The sequence below is a fragment of the Urocitellus parryii genome, chromosome 5, assembly GCF_045843805.1.
Source record: "Urocitellus parryii isolate mUroPar1 chromosome 5, mUroPar1.hap1, whole genome shotgun sequence".
Taxonomy (NCBI): Eukaryota; Metazoa; Chordata; class Mammalia; order Rodentia; family Sciuridae; genus Urocitellus; species Urocitellus parryii.
The window spans coordinates 91,890,035-91,905,813 of NC_135535.1; the positions used below are offsets into that span (position 1 = coordinate 91,890,035).

General features: G+C 33.5%; 1 protein-coding gene across 3 annotated transcripts in view; it reads right to left on the minus strand.

Moving 5' to 3' along the window:
* Window positions 1-15,779, minus strand: part of Pik3c2g (phosphatidylinositol-4-phosphate 3-kinase catalytic subunit type 2 gamma) — a 332,111-nt gene that overhangs the window by 269,521 nt on the left and 46,811 nt on the right. For 2 of the 3 annotated variants that reach the window (XM_026391946.2, XM_026391945.2), the window contains exons 6-8: window positions 13,544-13,614; window positions 10,176-10,239; window positions 1,822-1,944 (exon numbers count right to left, since the gene is read on the minus strand). In XM_026391946.2, coding sequence (XP_026247731.2) covers window positions 1,822-1,944; window positions 10,176-10,239; window positions 13,544-13,614 — 258 coding nt within the window. Of the gene's footprint in view, window positions 1-1,821; window positions 1,964-4,696; window positions 4,705-10,175; window positions 10,240-13,543; window positions 13,615-15,779 lie in introns of all 3 variants that reach the window. The other variant, XM_026391944.2, reaches the window with a different exon arrangement.

Below are 15,779 nucleotides of genomic sequence, written 5' to 3' on the forward strand. Positions count from 1 at the left end.
CTCTGTGCTTTCAGTTTTTAATCAATGTTTATCTTCGTTTTATTTGGTGATATGCCTCTATTGCTTCCCAGAATACCACTGACACTGTTCAGATAATATAAGTAATTTATTCAATTTCTACATTTGTTTTCACTGTTCTATCACATAAAACAAGTCCTGATTAATATAAGATGTAGACAGTCATTTCCCTATTTGAGAACGTCAGCAGTAAGCACAATAATTTAAACATTTGGTGAAAATATAATTTTGTACAGCTTAAGTCAACCATTTGGAAATTTCGAGGCTGACGTATTTGAAGAAAGTATAATCTCTGTTGTTCCTTTTAAGCAGATAAGGAAGGTACACACTCTCAAGAAGTATCACCTGTGTTAAGAACCTGTATACAGACCTGTGTCCCAATCTGTTTTGTCATGTATTAGTCCCCTGTACACAACACTATGAACATCAGATTTTGACAATAAAATAAACATTACAATGCCAACATAATGGCATTGCTTGAGGATTAGTTGAAATAAAAATTAATGTATATGTGAAATCATTTTATATATTGAAATGCACTATCAAGTATAAATTACCATGATTCCCCCTTAGCTGTAGTTTTACTCTGTGAGATTTGTTACCTTGGTCAATCACCTTCTGAAAATATTAAATGGCAAGCCACCAAACAAATAATTTATCTTTTAAATTATGCACCACTCTAAGTAGAGCAAATAAATCTCTTTTTGTCCACACTTTCCCAACCAGGACTTTAATGATCCCTTTTTCCAATATATCTACACTGTATATACTACCTGCCCCATAGTCATTTGGTAGTCATTGGGGTTATCAGATTGAATGTCACAGCAGTGCAGTTGTAGCATTCAAGAAATCCTTTCTTTCCTTAACAGTAGCTCCAAAGTGCAAGAGTAGTAATGCTGTCAATTTTATTATAGTGTGTTATTAAAATTCTTCTATTTTATTTTTATTGCTGTTAGTCTGTTACTGTGACTAATTTATAAACTACACTTATAATATTATAGATATATCTGTATAGGAGAAAACGGTATATATAGAGTTTGGTACTATTTATGGTTTCAGGCATACCCTGGGGATCTTAGACATATTTTCTGAGGATAAAAGAGGACTAAATAATAATAATAATAATTATTATTATTATTATCCATTTCTGTTTTATTTTATGTTAAAGTAATAATTTTGGATGCATTGTAACCAGATTTCATGTTTTTCTTTGGTAATAGTCACACTAATAATTCTCCCTTTATTTCTGGGATTTAGAAAAACCACACAATGCCCATTTTTAAATCCCCTTAAACCAGAAAATCAGCACAGAATGTAGTATTCAGAAAAATGCACTCATAATTCATAGTAGCATTATGCACTACAAATTCATTAAAAGATAACTGAGAAGCTGATACCTTCTTTTCTAATTATGTGCTTGAATACACGAGCATGGGCACTTATAAGGGCACACACTAATGATTGTGAGAGTCATCAATACCCTATATAAACATGTGCATGTGAAATGTTATGTTTATCTAGGTAGGACTGATTTCAGTTTCACTTGGAAGTTATGGGATGATTACAAACTTTAAAGGTGTAAGAAATTTCCTTTTAATTTAATTAAATCTATTTGGCGAAACAATAAGAAGCTGCAGTTATTCCCAAATGATAGAAATATACCATGTGCATGCACACACATACAAATACACCTGTAAACACATCCAGATATATAGTTATCAAGTCAAAAGTCTATCGCTTTCCTTAATTAATTACTGAGCTCTGGTTTAATGTAGTTACTGTGTAACAAATGGATATATTTACCTTTGGTTTTCCTTGAAGAATTAGATTTAGTTTGTTCACTGCATCTGTAATTTGTTTGGTTTCCACGCACCCAAGAACACTGCATATATTTTTAATTTCTTCAATAACATCATCTGTATATTGCTGTAGATGACAAGATTCACTGTTTATTAAAATTGAAAAGGCACAAGTATGTTATCAAATTACCACTCTTTCTGTGAAGAGGAAATGGAAAAAAAATCTGGTTGTTCTCACATAAAGAGTTCTCAAGAGTCTGGTTATCCTGTGACCCAAGCCACAATTTGCATTGAGTGAATGCTCAAAGGTAGGACGAACTCAACACTGCTTTATTATCTAACCGAACTACAACTTAACATTATCTGAAACAAGACAAAAGAGAGGAAGAAAATAGAGGAGAAAGGAGAGAAGAAGAAAAGGAGAGGAAAGAAAAAGAGACAAAGACATGGAATCACAACACAAAATATATGTCAGTTCTATTCTGGAACATTTTCTTAACAAAACCTTATCAATTCAAAGACACAGCATGAGTTATTATATTAATAGGACATTACTTTGCCTATTTGTGAAAAAAAACACACTTCTTAATATGTTGCAATTAACTCATATGAGATTTTACAAACACAGAACTGATGACAGGTCTAGGGAGAATAACTAATTAATACTATGAAAGACAAAACAGATTCCAAAAATGTCCACAAATTTGATTTATGAACTAGAAGTAAGAAAGTGCAATTTAGTTGGGATACATTCTCAGTCTTCCATAGATTACATAGAAATGACTACTTATTATACTATGAAGAAGAAAAATCTATGAATAATTCCTATTGAAAAAAATCCAGTTGTTTCATTTCCGTGTAAATTCATTATAAGTGAACATATTGAGTCTGATGTGGCTACCAGAAGATTAACTGCATTAATAAATGGAACCAAAAGACTTGGAACCTCAGTAACTAGGAAGCATTAAGTGTCACCCCATTTCTATGTGTCTCATCACTGCTGGAGTTTAGTTTTGGGTAGCATGCTTGAAAATGCATTTGACGACCTGGATTTTCCCAAAGGAGAGCAACCTCACTATTAATATTTTGTTAACATATTCATTCAGAACAGCACAGTAGACAACACTTTCAGCTCTACATACAGTCTCTGGGTATTCAAATCTTGCCTCTTTTCCTTTCTACCTGGGACATCTTTACAGTATTTAGCTTTAATGTGCCTAGGTCCCCTCTTTTATGAAGCAGGAATAATAATAATAATCAATTATGGGTTTGTTGTAAAGATGAATTAGATAAAACATTAAAAAGTGCCTGGCAGAGAATAATAGCTAAATTTTAATGCTTATTTAATTTCTAGCCATTCACACCAATATTTTAGATTATAAGATGAACGAGACACTGCATATGCACAGATAGCTAATAAAATGTGAATTAAAAAGTTATAAAACTATGTGAGAGGTACATATTAAGTGCTATTTTTTATTCAGGCATTCTAAGTAGGTATGTGAGATATGTAAATTTGTGAACATTCATAGAGATTACTAATTAAAATGTAAATGTTGGGTTGATTTTGGTCACTAGGTAGCTGAACAACTAAGGTTGGATTTAAGATGACTCCAAAATTTCATATTTGGAAAATGAAGAAGGCAGGTTGGCCATTAATCATGGCAAAAACACAGACATGATGGGAAAATATGAGGTAGTATTGAAATGCACGTATTTTTTTGATACACAGAGCATGAGCTTCCCAGGGAAAGGGCAATGAGGTTCAACTTCAGCAACTGATGGATTGAGAAACCTACCTTCACATGTGTATATGTTCACACTCACACACAGAGACCCTGCAAGTTTATATGAACATTAGATAAAGTGTAAGAAAAAAAATAAATAAATGCACAATATCCCCAAACAAAAACAGCCTAATTCTCTTGGTGACATAAATGTAGCAGGAACTTCAAGCCTGAGGAGTAGCTCAAATGCTAATGCTGCAATGGCTGAGGAGAAATCAGACAGAATGGAGACCTCAGGCTTAAAGATTTATTGCTCATGTTGGATAAGTGGGTGAAGTATTATGCTTAAACTAGTTGGTAGAGGTAGGGGATGTGTAAGATCTGTGAATAAACCCCAGACACTGGATGGATGGATGGATGGTCATCTGTAAAGAGTGGAGGAAGAAAAACTATATACTTAATGGCCAAGAGAATTTTTGAAGAAGTGTTATGGTTTAGCTATAGGGTCTTCCCCAAAAGCTCACATGGGACAATGCAAGAAAATTTAGAGATGGAGTAATTGGGTTATAAGATTTTTTTTTTAAAGAGAGAGAGAGAGAGAGAGAGAGAGAGAGAGAGAGAGAGAGTTTTGATGTTTATTTCTTAGTTTTCAGCAGACACAACATCTTTGTTTGCATATGGTGCTGAGGATCGAACCCGGGCCACACACATGCCAGGCGAGCGTGCTACCACTTGAGCCACATCCCCAGCCCCAAGATTCTCAATCTAATGAGTGTATTAATCCTCTAATAGAGATTAACTGGGTAGTTACTATAGGTGGGTGGGGTATGGCTGGAGGAGGCTGGTCATTGGAGGTATGACTTTGGGGTTTTTATTTTGTCTATGGTGAGAAAAGTCTCTCTCTCTCTCTCTCTCTCTCTCTCTCTCTCTCTCTCTCTCTCTCTCTCTCTCTCCTTCCTAGTGCCTTGTTCCCAGCTACTACCTTCCACCACACCTTTCTACCATGATGTTCCATCTCACCTTGTGCCCAGAGCAACAGTCAGACATCTATGGACTGAGACCTATGAAACCATGAGCACCAAAATAACTTTTCCTCCTTCAAATTGTTAGTCAGGTCTTTTGGTTACTGCAGTGAAAAAAGCTGACTAAAACAGATCTTTCTCTACCCAGAGTCTTTGCATGAGGAAAATAATTACTTAAAAAAATAAATGCTTGTCTTTGTTATGTATGACTACGGATTATTAATTTATATTACCTGCACTGGGAATTTATGCTAAAAATAAGTGAGCTATTTTTTGTTATTTTTTTACCCAGGCAGAAACAAATGAAAAATTGCTGTGTAGAAATACCATCTTAAAACAAACCCAGAGTTTATCCCAAAATAATACATATGTAACAGATGCAAGTATACAAACACACGCACACACACACACTTGTAGGAGGATAAAATCAGCTTAAAATTTACAAATTTGATGACAGCTGATCCACATTATAAAAATCTTTATAGATACAAACAGCAGGGTTATTTCAAAAGAAAATCCCTAGATGCATAATGCTTCAGAACATCTACTATTTCAATGATAGAGGAGAAAGTTTGGGTCACAGAGCACCCAAAGCTCTGTGGAGACATGAGCCATCCTATGACAGCTAATAGACACCAACATAAATGTTATATATAATCATAAATTTTTATATAAATTTTACTGAGTTTCTATATGTGTATGAACTGGAAATCATCAAATTCAATTAATAAGTTTAAAGACAAATTAAAAATTCAGAGCACTTTTCATTCCAGGTTTAGTAGTGCTATTACAAATTATTGTTCCTTTAAAGAATAATATTTCACTTGAAGTTATGGTTGGGCTTGAAATGTACAATGTTGGTCTCATGTAAAGTGAAAAAGCCAGATAGTATACAAAATAGTACCCTTCTTTGAATCCAGCAGAGGGATAATGACCAACATATCAACATTTGTGGGTTGTTGCTGAAATTTAGAGGAAAATTTTTGGTCTTAAAATTAAAAAAATGGAATAGTTCTGTGTTAATTTTAAAAAAGGATTTGTAGTAAAACCCTTCCTATAAGGAAAACCCCAGAGCAAATAGTTTCATTACTGAATGAAGTAACTTAAGGAAACAATAAACCAAATCTACTCAAATTCCCTCAGTATATAAAGGAAGAGAGAACACTGCCCAACTTATAAGGTCGACATTCACTCTGCTACTACAATCAAGAACAATATTATGAGAAAATGAAACTATAGTCTAATGCCCCTCAAAAAGATAGATGCAATATCTGTAACAAAATATCAGTTACTTGAAGCTAGAAATTTATGAAAAGGATGATAAATCTTTAATAAGTAGGGTTTATCATAGCAAGAGAAAAAATATTATTTTAATTTGAAAGGAATGAAAGAGAAAAACCATGCAGAAAAACATTTGACAGAATTCATCACCCCTTCAAGACATAAACCCTTAGCAAATTAGGAATAGAAGAAAACTTCAGTCTAGTGAAAGGCAACTAACTTCATTTCACAGGTACATAAACTCTATGACTTCACACTTACTGGCAAAAGTAGCTAGGCAAGCATTCTGTTCTTATATATTCTAGTAAAATTCTGTTGAAACCTTTGATTAGTATTAAAGAATAAAAGAAATAAAATAAATAACCTCCCATAATTGGAAAGGAAAAAGAAAAATTGTTTCACAGATAGCATGCAGAAATGCTAAGTAATCTAAAAAACAGTTCTAGAAAAAAAAAAAACTTAACAATACGTGCAAGGCAAGGTATGAAAGTCAAATCTATTTTTATATACTAGTAACAACTAATTTGAAAATGATATAAAACTATTTAAAATATCATTACAGTACAAAATAATTAAGGATAAAATTAATAAAATGTGCCTGTACCTGAACTCTAAATAAAATCTTGCTGAATAAACTTAAGAAAGCCTATATAAATGGAAAGATTGACTGGATTATAAAATTCAATATTTTGATATAACAAATCTCCTGAAATATATCAATAGATTCAACACAGTTGTGACCAAAGTATCTAAAATAGCCAGATTTTTAAAAAATATATATAATAATAGAGAACATTGTTTGTTGCTAAACATTCTATAAAAGCATGGTAATTAACGTGGGGCCTCATTGATATAAGGATACAGCCTTAGATTAAGAAACAGAATAGGAAGTGTCTAAAACTTGACCTCCAAATACATGGCTAATTGTTTTTAACAGTGTGGCAAAGATTATGAAATAGAGGAAGGAATACCATTTTAAATAAATTATTCAGGAATAATTGGTTATTCATTTAGAAAAACAAAAAGCTTTGAGTGTTACCTCCTCACACACACACAAAGTAAAGTGAAGTGGGTCACAGAACTAAAAACAGCTACATGCATAAAGAGACTCTAGTGATGAATAAATGAATGCTAGGAAGGTTTAATAAAATTTCCATAGTGATGGGGATTGACAAATCTATCTAACTTTGAAACCTCTGCTCCTAAATTATATCCTATATTGCTACTCTGCTTAAATTATGTTTGAAATTAGAACTTCTGAAAATCTAACAATTGATTTGCTTGAAGAGAGTTTCAGTTCTCAAAAAAGGTAGACATATTATAAAATTCCTATTTGTTCTCTTTATATAAACATTTCTGCCAGTATTTAGCTGAAAACCTTTGGTTTATTGTTATTTTTTTGGGGGGCAAGTGTGAGATAGGTATTATTCTGTCTCCCTCACATTAAAATGATTCCTTTACATCTCTCATTTAAATCAGTTATTAAAGCTGAATAATAAAGATGCCATATTCATCTGGCTTTCTTCTTAGTACTGCCCGTGAGTCATGGGTTACATGGTAGAAGGAGTTGGAGGGGATGGCTCTTTTCAGACCTAGTAGATGTTTTATGAAGCCCAAACACATTTTGAAACACAAATAGATTTTTCTAAATACTGACCCATCTACTTTTAAATTAGTTCAATAGTTGCTAGATTCTCTATCATCAGTGGTAGGGATTGCTAACTATCTGTAATGTTTCTCACTGGCATTTTATTAAGGAATTTGGAGACAATATATTGGAGTCTACTAGAAAGAAGTGATTTTGAATCAGAAGTTGATTCTGTTTTTTTTTTTAAATAATTGGGATTGAAGATTGAACTCAGGGGCACTCAACCAGTGAGACACATCCCCAGCCCTATATTATAGTTTATTTAGAGACATAGGCTCACTGAATTACTTAGCACTTCGCTTTTGCTGAGGTTGGCTTTGAACTCAAGATTCTCCTGCCTCAGCCTCCTAAGCCACTTCAATTACAGGTTTCAGAAGCTGATTCTTTTATGTAGACTGAGATATGATTTTTATACTGGCAATTATATATCTTATATATATAATTGCCAGTATAAAAATGATTATGCTGTCTCTCACACAAGATTATCAGCCACTTCAGGGTGTGGTTTAGTCTTTGATCCCTCAGTTTTCCAGTGAGTAAATAGTTCAGTGATTTGCCTCAAGTAAGTAAGCATTCAGTGATACATTTGGGGAAATTATTTTTCTTTATTTTATACTTAATTTATCTGAAATGTTAAAGATTAAAAACAGAATACAGAATGAAAATTGAATGTATTCCTTATAGTTCAGGATACTAGTAGAATAAAAGAGATAGAACAAAAAAGTCCAATGGAAAAGCTCTAGGCAAATGACTTCCAAAATTAGTATATGTTGGAATATGTATGAAATATGTTAAGTTAACATAAAACCCAGAATGTCCAATCTGAAATGAGTGGAATCTAAAATAATATTTTAATAATCATTAAATAATCATGAAATAATCATTCCAAGGAAAGAAAATATTTGATAAGTTAAATTATCCATAGTATTTGGTAACATTCATGACAAATTTATTCAGCCACCTCTTTTTTGTTTTTCAAATCATATATAATAATCCAAGTTTGGGAAATAGGCTAAAACCATTACTTTTTAAAACTGATGCTGTTTTAGACATCAATGAAATGCTATTTAATGTGCTTGTTGAATAATAGAAGGTGCAAAATAAAAAATTTAGAATATTAGAGTCTGTCCTTCATTCTCACATATTTACTATTGATGCTTCATAAAAAACTCATTTAAAAAGCTAATTGTTTTGGACTGAGTTCATCTGGAATGTCTCAAACACTGTGTCTATTTATAAAGTAATTTATTGGTAAGAGATGATCACTATTTCCCAATGATAATATAAAGACAGTATTTCTTTGATGTTTTGCCAAGTGTTAAGTCATATCAGAATAATTCACAGTAGTCAGTGGTTTCTTTCAAAGTGAATATATTGGAGTCTTCATATATGAGTAATATGATCAAACTTCTAAATTTGGAACTTAAGCACCATTACAAATTTTCAAAAATCATGTGTGTATGTGTATGACATATTAGCAATACTGAGACATTTAGATAACTAAATTAATTCACGTATAAGTAGATTATGATAACCTCAAAAGTATCTCTACATATAGTCAAAAGGTATAGATGCTCTAGGATGAAGTTTTAGTGTGTCCTGGGTACCTATAAGTTTTAACTTTTATATTAGAAAGAATGATAATCACAAGGTTGAAGAACCAAGCTCAAAGTCAATTACTTAATGGAAAAAAAGTTCTCACTTGTTTTAAAAATAGTCTCTGACTCATGCAATTTTCTGTAATAATATGGTGTCTTATTTGTGAAACACCAACTCTTCTCTGGAAGAAGCAGCTGCAGGAAGTGATCTGCCTAATGGAGATCACAACTTGGATGCCCCAAACATGACCCAATTTCAATAGCATTGGACAGCACCCATGATTTTCTCCTGCCAAGGATGCTTCTCCTCTCTTCATTGTAGTCAGTTGATTTCTCCATGCAGTAAGTCAGCAGCAAGGAAATCTGGAGTTATTCTAGACGTGCCCTAAGTAAAAACACCTAGTTTTTCAGCTGATTATGTAAATTGCACATTTTCACTTGTTATGGATCTGTCCAATTATCTCCATTTCTACATTTGAGAGTTAAGCTACGCCTAAATCATCTCTCTGTTAATAAAATGCTCCTCCAATCAACTATCAATGTTTGTACCACCTTGCAGAATGGTTTCATGTCATCAACTGATGAATTTGAAAATCTTTAATTGCTCATGTAAGGTCCAGATGATCCCACATAACTTGGTGCTGTCTGCTCTCTTTCTAGGTTCTCAACCTGAACCCTTGTAGCCATGTCAAATTTCATATGGCTTCCTAATCACACCAGGCTGTTTCCTGACTGTTTCTTTTCATATTTTCCTTGGCTGAAAGTTATCCCTACTCCATACCATCCTTCAAGATTCCCCTTGTTTGGCCTGAAAACACTGAATTGTTTTTCAATACATAGTTTAAATGGGTAAAGCTAATAATCCTGTTTTACTTATGTTTCCTGCATATACACACATGTTTCATGGTACTTACAATACTTCATTCCATATATCTTTTTGTCTGTTTGTTCATAGTAGAATGAAAGTACAAACTTTCTGTGTCATTCATCTTTGTCTTCAGAAACTTTCAATATTTCAGGAAAATAGAACATGCTTAATGAATGCTTATTGAATTGACAGATCAAATAACAAAAGCCAATACCTGGTTTTTCAATAGGTATTTCAGATGGAAATCATACTTTTTGATTACTGTTGAGAGGCATTGTCTGAAAAGGAAAAAAAATCACTTAATTAAAATTGGGTGGAAAATTTTATCTAGTATTATCTTTAGCACAAATATTTATCACAAGTTGTGTTTGGTTCATTATTCTATAAAAGACAGGGTATAAAAGGGATTACCCTTTATATAATTTTGAAAATATTTTTATAAGTTCTATATAAAATTGTATAACTTGACTGACTATAAATATATGTGAACATTTTATCACTCCAAAAATGTTAGGACAAATTAACCAAATCTTTCAAAGATTGATCTTCATATCAAATAACTGTTAATTCAAAATGTGAGTTGCAAAGGCGTGATCTTATAAAATATATTTCTGGTGTTGGTCCCTATTTCCTAAAACCCTTAGAATCTTCAAAGTGGTAAGTATCTTTTTGTATGCTAATGAGTGGCTGGAAACCCTGGATATCTTCAGAATAGAAACTGGAAAGACCCAAGCAGAATTAGAGGGGCTGAAGGTTAAGCTGAACACGGATGGTCAATAATTCAATCAATCATGGCTATGTAATGAAGCTTCCATTAAAGTTCAAAAGGACAGGGTTTGGAGAGGGTTTTCAGATGATTGAACACCTGGAGATTTCTGGACATTACTGTGCCTGGAGAAAGCATGAAACTCTGCTCCTCACCCCAATGCTCTATGCATCTCTTCATCTGCATCCTTCTTAAATATCTTACAATAAACTGGTAAATGTGATTCCCTGAGTTCTGTGAACCACTCAAGCAAATTAGACAAACCCAATAAGGAAATTTTGGGACCCCAATTTATAGCCAGTTAGAAGCACAGGCTTGCTGGATATGGTGGTGCAAACCTATAATCCCAAGGGCTCAGGAGACTGAGGCAGGAGGATCTCAAGTTCAAAGCCATTCTCACAAAACTAGGTGCCCCACAAAAGGGATTCATAAGAAGACAATGGTAAACACATCATGAAATGTTAGATATGAAAAATCTTATAGAGAATTGCATTTGGAATTAATGGCATGTATTTATAATAGTAGTGTCTTTGATACCAAACCTCTGCTTTTTCTTTCCTAAGCTTCTCTTATTCCAGCTTTATCTATGTTTAGTTGGAATATTCATGATTTGAACAGTGATTCTTGTGGGTTTCATTATTCAAAACATGTTCCAAAACATTATTAACTTTATCTTCTTATTTGTCCTGAAAACTCCTAATTGAATTGAATAATGAGTAGCACAAAATAAAAACACAGCATTAAAAACTAATCAATATGTTTTACAGCAGCTGCTTCCTCACTCTTATTACATTATCCCGTTAGGGGGAGTCCATCTGTCAATTCAAAGAAAAACTACATAGAAGATGTCAATGGAGGGGTAGGAAAGCAGTAGTGCATTTTCATATAAAATCTATTTCTAAAATTAAAAATCCACCAAAACTGCACTGATTTCAGCACTTAACTTTAAGGTATGGTATCTATTTTATAGAAAAAAGTATTAGGAAATAGTGATGGTCAGTGAAGTTCCCATCTTCTAAAAGGTAGTTGAGTCATAGAATAAACAAAATATAAGCTGCTGTCTAGCATTTGACTTTCTGATGACACCATCAAGTGGGTTGAGAAAGCCAGGCAGAGCAGCACAGTCTCAAAGAAGACAAAGTCCCACACTGGCCTTAATGAGGCCGCTAATGGATCTGCCCTAGATAACACTGAAGAAATCTAAGGGGCTGAGGTTGGAATATAAAGGAAGTAGAATAAACATTCCTTGAGAGTTAGAGACTTGGTTTTAGTCATGGCTGCAACATTCAATCTGTATGATAGCTAGCAAAACTTTTCAACTTTTTTTTTTTTTTTTTTTTTTTTTACCAAAGTAGCACTGGGAGGTGGCATCCTCCCAGATGATGGTTCACTGCTCTTAGATTGAAGGGAAAGAGTGACGGAGTTAAATCTGATTCTAGGTAGTCTCTGATAGGTTTCCTTTATGCCTTACCAAAGTAGAACCTTTTTTTTTTTTTAACCCTGTGGACACCTGGACAGGCAGTGGCAGGTGTAAGACAAGAGCAGAGTGAATACATCCTGGCTTTGACCTTCTTCTCATAGCCTCTGCCTCTTGCCTTTTGGTGTCCCACCAAACCAGTTTAAAATAATGCCTTGTCTCCTAGGCATTCCCACTTTTAAAGAATTTGTCACATTTGATTTCTTTTTTTCGATCTCTCCCCGCACCCGCCCTTCATGAATAAATGTATTTTGTAACAAGGAAACTATAGCCTTTGCTCATGTGCTATATTGACAGTTAAAATGCTATGCTGACCCAATCCTTATCATTAGTTACAAAATAAAATTTTGAGTGAGCTTAGGTGTAATGTCTTTTCTAGTCTTAGCCATTATATAATTTTATACTGTGAGGCTGAAAATTTTGGGAAGGGAAGTAGAAAGTGGGACACACATGGAAAACACTCATAGCTTAATGAAAAAAACATGGCCTTTGAATATTTCAGATAGATCTGATTTTACTCCTGTCACTAGTGACCTGAGTGGCCTTGGGAAAGTTATTTAACCAACCCAAACTTCAGTCTGTTTGGTTTTGAAGTAGAATAATATTCATTATCATGGGATTGAGGAAAGGCAGAGATTGGAGGAGATAATGCATGCAAAATGTATAATAACTCCACAAAGTGATGACTATTATTTTATATCAGGCTTTGATTTAGAGATTTATGAAATATATTTCCCACCACACATTTTTTTGCTGGTTCAGCTCAGAAGAATTTAGTTCCAGATATACCCTGACTGTAGCAATTTAGCTTCCTAATAGGTCTATTCTTCCAAATAATTCATGCATATATTTAGTCAAAAGAATCAATTAGGGTATGTTCATTTCCTGTCAGTTGAGTTTTCTGATATGAATTTACTCTTGTCTGTTTATGATATACCAATTACATTCAGGGAGCTCCAGAATTTTAAGTAGAGGATCGTGACTTTCAAAGTATGGAAATTCAGTTTTACAAAGAGCTTAGTGACACATGCATACCCAAATTCACAAAATGAATGAGAAAAAAAATCCTTGAAAATGTAATAACCAGCAGCAGAGATATTTTAAAATGAATGTTAGATTGTTCTGGAAGGTGTTAGCAGCCCTTCAAATATATCTGAAAAGCTGTGAAGAACAGATAATTATTAACAGAACTTGCCAAAGGGAGATATCTATTAAAAGTACAATAGCTTCCATGGTACTAGTGAAAGGACAGTCTTTACAATCAACTGAAAAATATTGTGATTTGGCATGTGAGAACTCAGTCAGAAAGCCGTCTTGGAGCAGAAGTAAAATGTCTTACCTGGATACTTTCCAAACGTGTGTAAACTCTAGAAGTTGGTTTGGGTGAAACTGACAGTGGTCGTCTTCATTCTGTAGACAGCAGGATATATTAATATTTATAGAGTGAATAGGAATGAGTGCCAGATAAAAATAGGTCTGCAACTTCCTGCTGTCATTTTATTCACCTCTGTTGATAACCCTCATTCATCATTTTTATGCTTTTTCTTAAAGACTCTCCTTAACTGTACAAGCCTTCTTTTCAGTAGTGAAACAGAAAGCTGAGCTTCAGTTGAGGCTAAATTGAGAAGACAGTTGAAAAACATCCTGGCATCACCAAGGTCAAACAATAACTTCTACTAGTGTGTAAAAAGGCAGGCTTTTAGTCACCAATTCTTCCCACATAGGAACTTTCTCTTCCTTTTTTTTTCCTTCATTTGGGGCAAGCTTGCATGCCATGGCAATCTAAGATGATATTTGGCCATGTAGGGCAGTAGGCAGACAATAAACTCCTCCATTTTTCAGCTTCACCGCATCTTACCACCAAAATGTCAGCGTAAGAGAGCTTTCCCTTTCATGAACAATATATTATGCTAATGAATGACAGAATATGATAAGTATAAATTCTAGGACACATCAGTTGCCAGTTTATTTTCAGTCCTGTGACCCATATGCACACACAAACACACTATCACACACTCACCTAAACTCCTTGACTAGCTTTTTTTTTTTAAACTAGGTATCCATAAAACTATGTAACTGTGCAGATATAATGTAATATACTCCATCATAATTGCACTATTTGACCACACGGTGGCAACAAAGTTGAAAGCTGATAAGTCCCTTATTGCTTGGGTATATATAATCTTGTGTGTCTCCAGCCCTATTTTAATATTTTATTTAGAGACAGGGTCTCACTGAGTTGCTTAGTACCTCACCATTGCTGAGTCTGGCTTTGAACTCTTGATCCTCCTGTCTCAACCTCCCTAGCCACTGGGATTATAGGCGTGCACCACCCAGCTCAGCCACACACTTGATTTTGAAATTGCCTATTAAAGTTTCTGATGGAAAATATCAGAAATATGTATGTGGCTGAAGGTCAAAAGTGAATTAATTTTTATGTTTTGTGTGTGTGTGTGTGTGTGTGTGTGTGTGTGTAAGTAGAAAGAAGCTAAGTTACTTGGAAAGAATGAGGTCACTGGTATAAAACAATGCTGTAAGTGTATGGTTTTAAAGAGAGACACTTTGTATAGATGCTAAGGAACTTGGAGTGTGAAGCTTATTGTAGAAATTTACATAGAGAGTCATGGATGTATGCAATGTACAGGGATAGCTAAAATAGAAAGTATGACAGCAATAAGACAATTTATATCTGGCGGAGAAGGCCACACTTTATATTGTTCAGCAAAAAGGGAGGGGAGTATAAAGAGAAAAACAGTTTAAAAAACAGTATTAAGTTTAGAAATGTAATGTCTTAGTATCCAGCACTTCCCCTCTTTCAGATGATAAAATCAAAACATGCATATAAATACTATAAAATTTAAATTTTTATGTATTGAAAAACAAACTTAAAATATCTACATATGTATAGTTACTTGTATATTTCTGTATATCATTCTTACATTTATTGTAAACCCATCTTATTTGGTTTACAGAACTATCTTGGGGTGGAGAAAATTAGCCTTTGTTGTATTGCCATTTACTAAAACTATTTTGTTTTTATTTAAAATTTCTCAGAAGGGTGGAGAAGAATTTCAGCAGCTGGATATGGAACAAAGTATATGTTTTACTTTTCTTCAAAACTGAAGACCATACCTTGGTCTTAAGAAAAATGTCAAACCTGTATTTTCATTTAAAAATTCTGTTGTCATAATTGTTCCATGAATATTCCTTTGGAGCTAGAAGCAAATCTTGTTTTTATGATTAGTAGCTACAATGTTGGCAACACTTTTGATCAACTTAGAGAAAGATAAAAAGAGAGCAAAAATTTAAAGAGATTCAGTGATTTACATCACATCTAATCAATGTAGGAGTTTTAAGATTTTGAAATCAAGGATGGTTTCTAAAGCCCATCAAATTGCTAAATGAACAGTCTCTTAGAACAAGAATTAAATTGTCATATTTTAGTATAATACAATCAAGTTTCAAATAGGGGAGGCATCTAAGATGAATTGAGCTTGGTAATGCCTTTCATAACTATAAAACACTGAAGTATCTATTGAAAGGCAATGATGTCGATAAATTTAGTCAAATGATAA